The sequence below is a fragment of the Manduca sexta genome, chromosome 24 (assembly GCF_014839805.1).
Source record: "Manduca sexta isolate Smith_Timp_Sample1 chromosome 24, JHU_Msex_v1.0, whole genome shotgun sequence".
Lineage (NCBI taxonomy): Eukaryota > Metazoa > Arthropoda > Insecta > Lepidoptera > Sphingidae > Manduca > Manduca sexta.
The window spans coordinates 14,394,153-14,409,126 of NC_051138.1; the positions used below are offsets into that span (position 1 = coordinate 14,394,153).

General features: G+C 35.9%; 1 protein-coding gene across 1 annotated transcript; it reads right to left on the reverse strand.

Annotated features, from left to right (window-relative positions):
* Positions 1-7,973: 7,973 nt before the first annotated feature.
* On the reverse strand, positions 7,974-10,766 carry LOC115450146 (glucose dehydrogenase [FAD, quinone]). Its single transcript, XM_030178130.2, has 3 exons — positions 10,602-10,766; positions 9,873-10,006; positions 7,974-9,620 (listed from the first exon to the last, which is right to left on the reverse strand). Exons 1-3 carry the CDS (start codon positions 10,738-10,740, stop codon positions 8,070-8,072), a joined length of 1,824 nt encoding a protein of 607 aa, XP_030033990.1. The 5' UTR covers positions 10,741-10,766; the 3' UTR covers positions 7,974-8,069.
* Between the last annotated feature and the right edge of the window lie 4,208 nt (positions 10,767-14,974).

A 14,974-nucleotide genomic window follows, 5' to 3' on the forward strand; every position in this document is an offset into this window, starting at 1 on the left:
TTAAATTTACACATGTGACATTCAGACCGTTCCTTTTTTAAATGAAATACATAGAAATAGGTTGGTCTTCTTTTTTTATATTTTTCATTGACTGTCTAAATCAAGTAAAAAAGAAAAAGGTTTTCAACCAAATAGAATGTAATATAATAATGAGACTTACATGGAGCCTGATCAAACTTGCTATTATAATTATTAACGCCACCGCCAGGTACATGCATGCACTTTTAATCCAATGTTTCGAAAGAATTTAATAATCAAGATGATTGTTTTTTGGAAAAATACTTTGATGACTCTAAATTTTGGTTGTGTACTCACCAATGAAGTATCGGGGTGCGAATGAGCCCTCACCGACAGTGCTGCAGGATCAATAAAACCGCGCATGCGTCCAAACTAACTACGCAGTAACATTCCACTGTTGGTAAATAGGTCTTTGCGTAATACTTTTTTTGTGTAACTTAGCAATAATTGCCTTCCACTACTAATTTTACTTCTGTCCCAAATTTAATTTAAAATATTGTACACGAGAACATAAAAATAATGAAACGGCGTTATCTTTATCAAAACTATTCGTGATAAGCTTTCGAGAGGTTTCCGTAGTAGCAATTAAGTACCTTATTGATAGTACCTATACAACGCATCAAATCCTGCATAAAATGCATATTTTGGTCCTTCTAGACTGGGACAGTACATACATACGAGGGTTTTACATAATACCACCGTAAAGTAGCAATACATTTAAGTGACCAGCGTATTTTTTTTTCACACAAGCTAATCGTAGCGGATACAAAATATATCCTACAGCCACCAAGAGACTGTCGAAAACATCTAACATCGACTTCTCTTTTGTTACCTACAACAATACAAAGATTCCATGAGTTATAAGTATTAACAGCCAGCGATGTTCACTCACCATCGTTATCACTTCTTAGTTCGTAAAGATTATTCTAGAAATATGCTTAATAATATAAAAACAGCGCCACCTGTGCAGAATAAAACGAACTTCTTTAAACCACTCTCAAGAATTGTTACAAAATGAATCCACAGATGTCGTTGCGTGCCACGGAATAAATCGTGTTCCTTCCCAGTAAGGAATAGAGAGTGCGCGACGAAAACTCTACGATCTGGTGGCGAAATTTAAATCTTTTACTCTATCAATGCTTGGCATTGTCGAAAAATATTTATGTGTGTATAGATACTTCATTGTCATATATCAGGATTTATTTATTTATGTTCTAACATATAAAAATAAACAAATCAAATGATGAAGAATTAAATTACTTTTCCAATAACAGTATTTACTTACATTTCATGGTTGTGTGAAAAGTGACAAAAATATATAAAATTATGACAAAAATTACGTAAGTATGAGTTTCGAACGTTTTTATAAATGTCTCATAATGTATTTTTTTTAAAATAAATAAGTTAATGTACATAGGAAACGTGCATAAACTAGGTGGCGGCTCAAACCACAGTGTGGGTAAAAAAAGAAACTTTCCAGCGCCATAGTTTATTTATAGTGATGGAGATGATAAACGTACCTATCATAAACAACAGTTTAAGGTAAGAAAATGGAAGTCGGCGGTATATGTAATCAAACGTAATCAAATTGTTCACTTTTTGTTACTTTTATAGGTTGAAGCAATCAGATAAGTTCAGGTATCTTCATTATCAAGAAATTAAATATTTTTCACCTCTTCTTCAAATGTGGATATTTTTGACAATGCTAAATACTGGTAAGGTAAAAGATTCAGATTGCGCTACTAGATGGCAGAGCTTTCGTCGCTTACCATCTCTATACAAACTTATCCGCAATTATGTGAACACAATCTCATAATTTTGCTTCAATAACATTCAAATAATTGGTCCCATTAAAGAAATATATATATTCTATCAAGCTGCCTATTAATAATTGTCGGTCGGAAGGCATATTTTATAATTTTAGTCATAATATTCAAAAAAATATATCAACAAACTACGAATCAGGAAAAAATACTTTTTTTTATCCATACTGCAGCTTTTTTGTCGGCTTGTGCTGTCATCTACAATTTTTGCACGTTCTCTATTAAAGCAGAAATGTATGAATTTAAGTGATAATTCCATAAATAGTTATTGCACCCTATTCGGTGGTAGGTCTCTGATATGTGAGAGACCGTTTGGGTAGGTAGCACCGCAATGCCTATTTCTGCCAAGCAGTAATGTGTAGTCACTGTTGTATTTCAGTTTCAAATCGGACATTGTCGGCTGTGTAACTACTGGACATAACTTACCTGATATGTTAAGATTTAACATCTCATGTTTCAGGATAGCAAGCGCAGTGGAATACCAAATACTTTGTAATTCAAGGTGTTGGTGATTCTACTGTTTATGGGCGGTCGTATCGCTTACCATCAGGCGAACAGCAATCTTGTCTCGTCATTCAAAGCAATAAAAAAACACTTTTATTTGACGATTGGAAAATCATCCCTTAATAAATAAATCACACAAACCTATTTTATAGGTAATACAACTATAATTTTCAATTATTTTTATCTATTTTATCCATAGATAAGTTTTTTCAAATGATTAAAATTAGTTCTAGATTATAATAATAATTCTGAATAATAAAATACACACACACATACGCGCACACACACACTCCTTTTATCCTCGAAAGAATAGGCAGAGGCGTAACTGGTGCAACCCCATTACATAGTGTGATAACAGCGAGATTGTCGTTATATCGGGCACAAATTCTAGACGCGGGCTGGTACTGAGTAGAAAATTCCAATATCACTCGGAATCGAACCCGAGACCGCAGCACTGCAGTCGTCAGTCTGAGTAATATAATAAATAATTTGACGTGATTAATAAATTGAAACAAGGATCAATGAAAACACTCAAACTTTATTTGGAACAAAATTCTACATTAATTTAAAACGTGAGAAAACTGGATAAAAACAACAGCTGAAGTGGTTCCGAGAGAGATTAGAGTAAGAAGCAATTTCATATTCATTTTAATGCCAAAAAACATCACATCGAAGTTATTAAACTCCAAATACTTAAGAATATCTTGAATTTGTGCGTTGTAGTCTTTATCTGAAAAAAAAGCGCCCATTAAATGGCGGATGCAAGAGACCATGTGTACACCGCAGTGGTTACCATCAAAAAACAGTGTTGTGCAAGCGGATACCTTCCGCTTTAAGGTGAGCCCCCATTAAGACGTCGCACTAACCACATTTTGGAAGCTATCTATTCGAAATTTTAATTACTTACATGTAGAAAAAAATTAACATCTTATTTCTATGAGTAATTTTATTTTGGTGGTATACATTCTTTATATGCGGATATTAGTCTATTAATTTTATGATATAAATGCTGCTTACAGTGTTGATTACTTACATCTTACATTGCACACGATTATATTTAGCATCCAACAACATCCAAGGTGATTTAATAAGGCATGTTTTGGTACTGTAAAATTTTCATAATTTTCAAGTAAATGGCGCCTTGCATGCAATAGTGCGTAGCCAGGCAATGTCTTAACAGACAAGAATGTCTATTCACACTGATGTGCTGGTACCATTATATATGGAAGTAAAAGATTATTATGTTTATGCGAATGTTAGACATTGGAATGAAATATTTTACGGATTTTTTAGCATTTTTTTATATTATGATTTTCTCCCGACGTTTCGAAGAGTGCAGCCTTCATGGTCACGGGGGAAATGATGGAAGTGATTGTCAGTTTGGCAGAGAAGCACGAAAGCCGAATAAATCCGGTAGATAAATATTATGGTAAAGATGAATAAAACTTAAGGTTATCCACAAATTTGCAATTAAAATAAATTAGAAATAGAGAATACAACAAAATAATAAAACATACAATTTCTTTAAAAGAGTAAAGGCTTATGTACATAGATAGGTATCAAAGAACAAAATAGTATATTGGTATTACCATCATATAACCGAAGTTGGTTCGCCAACACTCGTTTCATCTCTTTCACTTCATTTTCTATTCCATTGACCAGAAAATCGGGTATAAATGTTGTTATTAGTATAAGAAACATCCTCATCGTCCGTCCCAAAATTTTCTAAAAAGAAACCCATAACCGTTGAAATTTATGATCAAGACTAATAAGTTGTTTTTTTTTATAATAAATTTCAAGCACGAGAGTTTAATATAAAAAATATATAATTTTTATGTAAATTATGAAAATAACGTCTAAATAATATAGGACATAAACGCTTTTTGTATGTGCGATGGTTCGTTATTTAACAAGTTCTAACCAATTTGTAATTTTAAGAAAAATAAGTTAATTAAAGATAAACAAACAAAAATAAGTAAGTAATGTCGTGGCGAAGTAACTCATAGATATAAAGTCACGGATTCGTAAAAAGAGGTGGAATTGGGAACTTTTTTTTTATTACGCTGAGTTAGTTTCACCGTTCCTTAAGACCCGACGTTCAGCCGCCCAGAAAGATTTTACCATCGAGTGACCGCGAAGCCGAGTCACTAAACATAATATGTACACCCTACACTCGGCATACCAACCAAATCTTCCTGGCAGTTCTATTCCGGGCGTAGTAACGGCTGCGGGCTTCAGGACTTCCTCGGACGGGAGTGTCTAAGTTGTTGTCCGCAGCTGCCCCTGCGAGATGCTGCCTAAAGCATCCCGTCTCTGGTTGTGTGTTCAGTGTGAAGGGAGGGTGGGATGTCAGACAATGGGTTCACCGTACCATACCAGGCCCCCGGCAAAGACGGGTCGCATTGCAGCGACAGTCCGGAGCCCCGCAGGTGGGGCCTCCTGCTTGAGACGCCATTCCTCCTTCCTGCCTCCTCCTTTCGTTCAGAGCAACTGAAAGCCTCCCGCCAATGAAAGGCATTGGACAGGGATTTGGCATCCAGATCACAGGACAGGAGTCCGGCCAACAGACAAGTCGCCTCGAGCAAGACTGTGCGATATGCTATGGTTTCCCCTTGCGCCACTACGCGCTGGGGGCCTCGGCGAAGAGCGACAAAACGCTTTTTCAGGGTGTCTGCCCAAAGGGGCTGCGACATAAAGCAATGGACCGCACGACTCAGTGGCCCAACTTTCGATAAGGGATACTAGACCTTCTAGATTGGATAGCAGGCTGGCAAGAGCGCCCGCTACCCGGAACAACTTCGTCTCCAACTTCAGAAAATGGGTGCGGAATTCCCACAGGCTATATAAAACTAAACAAAAGTAGTTTTATATTTTTGCTGATGAGATTCCGCACCTCTTCAAACGTAACTACCTACTTTTTTTTTTCATAACTAGATGCCAAACGTGGATTTGAAGGGAAAATAAAAAAGTACATTTATGGTTATTCTCAGACAAATAAACTAGATTTATGACAACTTTACTTTTTTGAGGGTGCGTTTTAATGTAGCAACATTTATATTTCGAAAGCGTTCATTTTCAGTCTTACTTATAAAAATTTCGCAAAGTTATTAGCTATGCTTAGGTAAAACACAAATTTACTCGATCAGCTGTAATTCAAATCGCCATCTTGCCCCTTCATAAGGTTTAAACTAGGAAAGCGGTGATGTTTTTGACAGCTATTTAAGCAATTCTTAATCACCTCTTAACACTAAAACAAGTGAGACTGTATAAATGTAATATTAAAGTGAAAGAAAATTACAAAAATTTAAATCTCTTAGGATTTTGAAATTAAACGATTTATTTCAATAGGCCTGTTCATAACATTATTTATAAACCCAAACATATATAAATTATTTTTGTTATAATTTCTCTCGAATAAAAAGCTGTATTTGGACATGTCCCGTATGCGAAACATAAGAACGAAATTATATTACTTGGTCAAATACTCACGATTATATCATTCAACACTGCGTTATATGTAAATATTTCGTAAATCATAAAAAATAGCCTGAAGAATATTATAAGGTGACTCCCGCACATCTGAAATTAATGTCGTGTCAATTTTGTCTTACTAGATAGTAAATTTTGTAAGGAAATTACATATTATATTGAAAGTTATATTTTATTGCTTACTAAAGCCTTACCCGCTACGAAGGTCCCTAACAGCCGTTTTCAATAAACGAACCCAATCCCGTTTTTCAAGCCATCACAAAAATGGACCAACCAGAAAAAAAAATTTGTCATGCCTACAAATGAGTTATTTTGACAGGTTCATTCCCAGAATTGGATTGAAGATAGAGTTTCGGTTTGTTAATTGAAAACGGCTGTAAATCACTCTAACAACTCTAACGCTACCTATACGACTCCAGCTCCAACTATTTAAGAAATTATTGTCCATGGAAGCAAATTCACGCGATAAAAAGTAGCCTATGTGTTAATATAGGACATAAAAATCCATCCAATTATTTCTGTGTATACTTCTACTGCATCCGAACATTTTTACAAATTCTTGCATGTACTACAATATTAGTAATATAACATAAGAAGAGTTAGCAAGATTTCAAGGTAAGTGTAAAATAAAAAATACCTTACCTGTATTTTTATACGATTCAAAACTCGCCGGAAAATTACGAGTTGTCTGTCATAAAGCAGCATATATTTATCCAAGATTCTCTGCTGGTTTATTTCATTCTGGTCATTTGTATAACATGGTCTCATCAGTTCTTTATTAAAAGTCTTTCGAAATAATTTCAACTGACTATATGTCCATTCAAATATCATGATACGAGATAAACTAGACAAAACAGTACAAACTACTACTAATTGTATTTGTACGTGTATTAGTCGGTTATTTCCATCTAATGTATACAAATATATAAAAGTAGTGGCGATGCAAGTCATTCCAATTATAAGAAACATAATAAAAGATTTGATATTTTTCAAATGTTTACCACATAGTTCTTTATGCAATAATTGAATATCGTTATAATATTCGAAGAAGTATTTCTGCCCATTGATGATGCAGAAGACGAGGTTGAAAAAATATTCTCCAAAAACCACGAATATTCGCACAAAAATTACATTTGTGTGTAATCTGTAACTAAAGTAAATGCTGTAGACACAATACAAAGCTAAACATGAAGCATACACTTTCCCTATAATAGTGAGGTACATATGATTTGGAAAATCATAGCAGAAACCAAAAATCAACCGTGTGTTCATGATTATATACATGAGAGGAAAAATAAATCTTTGCCTCCATATTTTCACGCACTTCGTAAACATTTTTAATTTCACTCAAAATATAGGACTCGTAATAATTTAACTTTCTATAAACTGTGTTACCTTAGCTTACTTTAGTTACATACTGAGTCAGCTTTACAAACATTGTTTTATTGATCTAGGTATAAAAATAATTGTAATGGTTTCTATATTGGAATTTTTAATTCCATTTATGGTATTGATTTATTTCTAAACACTTTATTGATGAGTAATCAAAGGGACTGTCTATAAAAGTATGAACGTTATCTAGAACTTTGAATTACTCGAATATTGTACGGTATCATTTAGGACTTATTATATGAGGCTTCAAAATCTTAAAATGCTCAAAAAGACCAAATATACATTTAAATATCCTTTAAACCCAAACACAACAGTGCTAGTTTATTGACACTTGACAAGATAAATAAAGGAAACTAAAGTAAATACATAAAACAGAAATCCTGTCGTATGTAATAAATCACATCATGTTAAAATCCATAATCTGTATTAGGTTTTTTGTAGTAATCTGCAACAATTACACCATATTTTAAAATTCTTTCGGTCACAGAAAGTTACATAATTCCTCAGTGATATCCCGAGATTAAACTTTACGATATCTATGGGAATATGTATGGGCACAAATTTTATGTTTCAGACCGATACTGAGTACTATCCCACTATCACTAAGTCAAATCCCGAATTTTTAACCCGAGTACTCAGAGACTCGTCGTACCGCGAACGTAATGCAAATAAGCCTTCGGGGCATCTTTCTTCCATGCCAAGGTAAAATAATAATATAATATTTAAATACTAAAATAAATAAAAACATTTCCAACTTAAGTGATATATTTAAAAAACGACCGCTTTAACAATTAAAAGCTTGTTGCTATTTTTTTTTATAGACTGGTTAACTAATTAATTGATTTAATTAACGCGAGACACAGCAATGTTATGATCTTCTTTAATCATATCGGCAGCTTTTTCACCAATCATTATTGTCGGTGCGTTGATGTTACAACTGGTAATATGTGGTATGACACTCGCGTCAGCAATCCTGAGATTCTTCACTCCGTATACTTGTAATCTCTCGTTAACTACTCCCAAACCTTCTCGACCCATTCGGCACGTACTACTGGTGTGCCATTCGGTACCAGCTGTATTCTTAACAAAACATTTCCAATAATCATGACTTCCGAACTCCAAATGGTTGCATTGACGAACGTCCATATTGACCACTTCTGAATTCATTTCCCTGAACATCGTCGTATTGAGAATTGTCAGAAAATCTTCCACGGAGGAGGCGAATGTTTCTAAATCTCGTTCATCATTGAAATATCCTGTATATATCAACGGGGGGTCTTCAGGATCGTTACTTTGAAGTTTTATTTGGCCTCTTGAGTGCGGGTGTTGAAGACTAATGCAGGTGGTTAGATGTTCTTTATATAAAGTTGCTTCAATAAGAGCGGCACATATGTGGTCTTCTAAGTCAAACATATGCGAACACATAATTGTGGATAATAAACCAGCGGCCGGTAATGGAAAGCCAATAGCCTGATAATCAGGGTACGTTTGTTGTTTATTTAAAGCCTGGTGTCCCATCAATACTGGACCGCCGAAAGTTTCTAAATGGTTAAAAAGTTGAAGGTTTTTTGTAACTGACTTTGGATTTTCCTTTCCAGTCAATGTTACCAATACGATTGGGTGGTCTTCAGAATTTTGTCCTACTTGTGGTGACTCTACTTTCACTTCTATATCCATCTCTTTCAAATGATCACTGGGTCCGACACCAGATAGCATTAGCAATTGAGGGCTTATGTAGGAGCCCGCTGATAAAATTATTTCTTTACGAGCCATGACATTCTTAATTGTTCCATCAGCTAACTTAATCTCGACGCCAATTGCCTTATTATTCTCATCCAAAATTACTTTCCTAGCCATTGTATTAGTTAAAATGTTGAGATTTTTTCTATCCTTAATAGGTCTTATAAACGCCACTGCTGTACTTTGACGAATTCCTTTATCAATTGTCATCTGTGGCTGCGAGTACCCATTCTGCGGGGAACCGTTAGTATCCAGCAAAATTTCGCGACCGTTCTCTCTAAAAGCATCGAAGTACGGTTTAGTCTCCTCTGGCCAATTAAGCCGAGTGACTCCAAGGTATCCGTCCGTGTTATGCAGATAGCTGGATGAACTGTTTAAAATTGCTTCATCTCTCATCCCCTCACTTTTTTTGTAGTAGTAACTTACTGTCTCCCAGTCCCATCCCTCGTTACCTTCGGCGACCCAATCGTCGAAGTCCGCCTTATTTCCTCTGACGTAAAACATAAAGTTAGCTCCGCTTGAGCCTCCTACCATTTTGCCACTGGATAAACGAATACTTTTGGTTCTGCGAGCTTGTGAAGAAAATCCATCGTCTACCGAATAGCGTTTCCAATCAACATCTGAGTTGGAAACGAGAAACGGGAATGCCGGTTGCTGTGGAAACGAAAAATAACTATAATAATTATGAAGATTTTTGCGCGCATTGAATTGCTAAATATTAATTGATTTATCGTATGAAACTGCTTCACTCGGTAAACGTAAATTTAATATTTCTTCATAATTGGTGTACATTAAAAATATAAAATAATAATTTTGCTATACATGCAAAATCGAACCTGTTGAAGAAAATTAACTAAGCGTATATGAGTGTGAGAGAAATAGTAATATAAAAATGATTTTGCTAACGTTCGATATGGCCGCCGGGTAGTCTCCAGCTTCTATCAGCAGTACGGACCAGTCAGAGACCTCGGTGAGTCGGTTTGCCAACACGCATCCTGCGGACCCCGCGCCCACTATGATGAAGTCGAAACTGTCTATATCTGAAATATAATAATAATATCAGCCTTGTTTTATATACTGTCCCACTGCTGGGCACAAGCCTTGTTTATTATTGAGGGTTTAAGCCTTAAACCGCCACTTTGGCGTAGTGCGGGTTGGCAGACGTCCTATACTTTGTAATTTCTAATGTAGAATTCTTGGGTAGGTTTCCTCACAATGTGTTTTTTATTAAATTTAAAGCGAATAACAATTGATACATAATACCTACATACTTAACTTCGAAGTCAGGAGGTGTGAGCCTAAGGATACAACCGGTTTTTCAATAAAAAAAAAATTTTTCAACCTGCGGACCTTTATCTCGGCAGTCCTTTCCATTCCCAATTAGGCAACCGCACCCTTCTATCTATCTATCAGAAATATCATTATTACCTAATTTTTAATATGCCTAGCAAATGATGACGCCAACTACGAGTATTGACGATACCAGATTTTTTTTAAATACATTGCATATAAATTGAGAAATATGCCAATAATGTAACTTTTTTATATCGATTTTCTGTCTCTATACTTATATATTCTTTCATTAATCTTGTTTTCTTTTAATAAAAGAAAAGGTAGCTTAATACAAGGACTCACCAGTTATATTCGCTTGAGGCGGATACAGTTCTGAATTATTCACGTAGATATTTGAATATATACCGAGAATTAACTGTACAACTTTAAATAGAGCTATTGAAGCCCCAACGCCCGCCAGAGCCATTTCGTTAAGCGCCATGGTTGGTTTTGCGGATTTGACTGTCAAATTGTTCCTTTTATACTGAAATTTCTGCAATGCAGCTGTGACCACAATTCAAATATGTTCATTGCACAGGTGTCGCGCACTAGGTGATACAGGTACCGGATCAACTGACCGGCGTCTCACGTCCTAAGGATTAGGACGTTTTGAGAATTCCACCACGGTATCCCCTGCCTGTCGTAAGAGGTGACTAACAGGACGTATCAGGTTGTCGTGGACGGGCGGCAGGGGACTGTCTGCCGTTAGATTACATTTGTATTTATTAAATACATTGTTGTGACTCGCTAGATAGACGGCAGCGTAAAAAGGAGGCTTCTTATTGAGCCTCCCACAACAGGAGATAGACCGCACCAGGCGGTAACGTGCAGGGGTGGCTATAGATGCTAACGTTGACACTCCAGTTTGTCAATTGTAGTCGATAAGCCGTGCATAGAGTGTATATGGCAGTAGGGACTAGGCCCGGCGGTCGCCCGACGTTTACCATCACTTCGGGCGGCTCAATGTCAAGTCGTAAAGCATTATTGAAGATAGAGAAGCCATGCTTGTTCTCGATCTACCGTCTTCATAAATATCAGTTTCTGTCTACGTGAATTTCATTGTGATTCCTCCTACACAATACCTTGAAATGTTAACAGTAATTTTTTTTATATATACTTCAGCTACAATAAGGCCTTTTCATAATTTTTGGTTATTCATGCGGTATTGATACATGGCCTGCATGTTCTGTATACACGATACCATAAGCTCTCTGACCCCCTATATTTTTCTGATTAGTTCGAGAAGTACAGGAGCGAGATGAAATTCTTTCGTCTAATCACTACTCCATATTTACTCACAAAATACCCACATTGAGACTACCTATAGATTCATCACTAGATATTGTTTCGCAGCACTATTTCCGTAGCCACACCGTAGCCGCATTCTTCGAAGACCGCGGTAGGAAATCTTATTGACGTCTAACTTTTGCGGTATCTTTAAGTTTAGCTGGCGCTAGCAAATATTTTAAACCCGCCATAATCGTCCACGTAAGTCTGTCGTATACTCGGATCGGCCTGTCTATATCTGAATACAACAAGCCGGCATAATTGTGTCGACTGCCGAGTGATAATCATCTGTCGTCAGTCGGCATTCTATTGGGCCCCACTCTAGTCACCATCAGGTGGGGTCACTTGGCCGTGCACAATAAAAAGAATCACGCCCAGTAAATTCACGAGTTATTGATAGTCCCCGAACACAATAACACTCTATTTAATAACGAAACTGACGATAAGCTATTTTAGCTCTGACATTTCATAACTTCTGTTTCCAAGGTCATTACTTTCGAATTTACGAGTGTTTTATTAATATTTAATGCATTGTGTACATAATATGTTGCTATTAATTAGTTTAAGCAGTTGGGCCTTGTGGAATACCAATAGCGAGGAAGCTAATTTACATTTATAAAGTTTAAACAAAAAAAAAATTACCGGGAAATTATAATATATATAATAATCTTTTGTTATAAGTTGTAAGTTTTGTCTGTGCGTATGTATGTCACAAAATTCCTGAATCGTTGCATCGATATTAATGAAATTTTGTTAGGGGAATGCGGGGATTGGGAAATATGCTTTGCAATGATCCTTCCAATTAGTTTTGAAGCTAACGCGAACTATGTAAGTCGACGGCAACCGCTAGCGATATAAAAAATACACAAAACTTCAGCCCAATTAAAAATTTCACCTAAATCGCAAGTAACACCTACTATGACATAAATGATATTCATGATATATTCATCAAATTAGAAGTTTATTTTCTAAATTTGTCACCGGAGTCACATACTATAATGAAATCCGTATCAATGGTACTGCACCTTATAGTAAGTGCAGTATGGTCCGACTGACAAATGACTGACCGTCGGCAAGCAAGACAAATGTGCCGGCCTTTTTAAAAATTGATTATTTCCTACAACTTAGTCACAATTGGAACACATTTTATGATCTCACCTTACAATACAGACACCTGATACAAACAGAATTATTAAATTAAGTCAACGATGCAAATATTTAACATGCCAAATAATGATGGTAGTGAAACACAAAAGACTTATCAAACACAAATTGTGGCACGCTGCGTACAAGTGCGTAAAATTTAAACAAACATATTTAATTACCCTCTTATTCATAGACGTTTCGAGATACTGAGATATAAGAATATTAGCTAATCGCAACGGCCCTATAGCTACGCACTGCGAAGGCTGCCATGCCGTAAGCACTGAGAAACAGGCATCTTATCACAGCTTTACTCCTCCTTAGATAAAAAGAGTGTATGAATAAAGACGTTAATTTATAAGTTTTGTGAATTATCGCTTGCTTTAACGGTGAAGGAAAACATGGTGAGGAAACCTGCATACTTGAGAAATTCTCTATTAAGAATTTTCGAGGGTCTGTGAAGTCTACCGACCCGCACTAGGCCAGCGTGGTGGACTAAGGCCTATTCCCTCTCAGTAGTAGAGGAGGCCCGTGCCCAACAGTGGGACAGTATATAATACAGGGCTGATATTATTATTATTAATTTATAAGTATTTGCGATTTCTTCTGCTCACCTTTTCAGGACAACTGAATCAATTCTTATGTAATTTTTAATTAACTAACTTTTCTCACGGCTTCACCCACGTTCAATTTCTTACTCAATATTTTTTTAATTAACGTTGTTGAAATTGTCTCTGATTACCAATGAGAATCTTTTGTATACCTTTTAAATAGGACATCAATCGGGACATATAGGAGAAATAGGAAAACAAATTAAAACGCGCGTTTAGGTTTGCATTGTATGATTTTTTTTATTGAATGATGAGATGAGATTGCCGTATGCCTGACGGTAATCGTCACGATCGCTCATAACCGCCCAGTAGAAAATCCAACACCGTGAATTACAAAGTACTGTTTAGTATTCCACTACACTCGCCATCCTAAGACAATTATTATGCTTCTAAAAAACAGATAGATAGTTCTTTCACTTGTTCCCAGTATGAAGTAGTGTCAAGGCATTTTTTTTAAAATTTTGCAATAGTTTAACGACTTGCCCTCTTGACATCAACCTGCTTCAGTGTTCCATATTCTAGCACAATATAAAAACCCACACATTGTTGCCGGATCTGGAATTCGAACCTTTTTACATTACGTGATCCTAGGAGAAGAAAAGACAAGAGAAGGAGAAAGACCTCCCGGTCCTAACGTGATAGGGACTAAACTAAAGAAACACGAACTGATTATTTTATATTACAGGGTGACTGGTAATATAAATTCCTCCTGTTAAAAGCATGGAGGTTCGGTCAAAAGCAATCGGTTTTGTCTTATTATGATCCGCAACCCAATATTTGTCAAGGAATATAAGATTTAGTTTAAGGATAAAGCACGAACTTATTAGACAAAATAAAATTCAACAATAGAAAACCGACTGAATAGGTTTGAGGGGTTTTTTGTTGTTTTCTGCTATTTACCATGCTAGACTTTTATAGTAAATATTAAATTATCTAAAAACTACAATAGGTTCAAGTTTTTTAGGTTATAGTTAGCCTAAAGCCCATCAAAGTTGTTTTATTAAGCTATTTTCTACATAATCTGCAATTTATTTTAGAAAAATAATGTTAATTACTTCACGTGCAAAATACATTGATAACTTACTGATTTATCCAGCTTTTTAATGAGGTATAAAAAATCACAATTAACCTTGTGAAGGCAAAAAAAAACATAAATGTTAGAGTTCTACAGAATAAATGAAGTTTTTTAACCATTTTTTTTTATACAACCACGACAAAGTGAGCCTACTTCATCGAGATAGCGAGACTTTATCGAGCATTAAAATTAATCAAATAGAAAGAAAGGGAGGTACCTCCCGCAGGTACGAAGTGTGCGAGGTAGTGAAGTGTAAGGAATGCGCATACGGAATAAGAAGTATTTTTGACGATCTGACGGCCAGTCGTCAATGCCGTATCACCCTAATTACCCAATATTGACACGACTGTAGGTTGTGGCGTTCCGCAATTTTATTTTGTTTTTTAATCGTGTCCAGCCTAGTGTCCCCACCTGATGGTAAGTGGACTGGGGTCCAATAAAATGTCGACTAACAAGAGTGTCGACGCAACTATTGCGGCCTGTTGGAACCGGATATAACAGGCTGATACAAAAACGCAACACACTTATTTGGGCCATTATGATGGGTTTTACGGCCATTC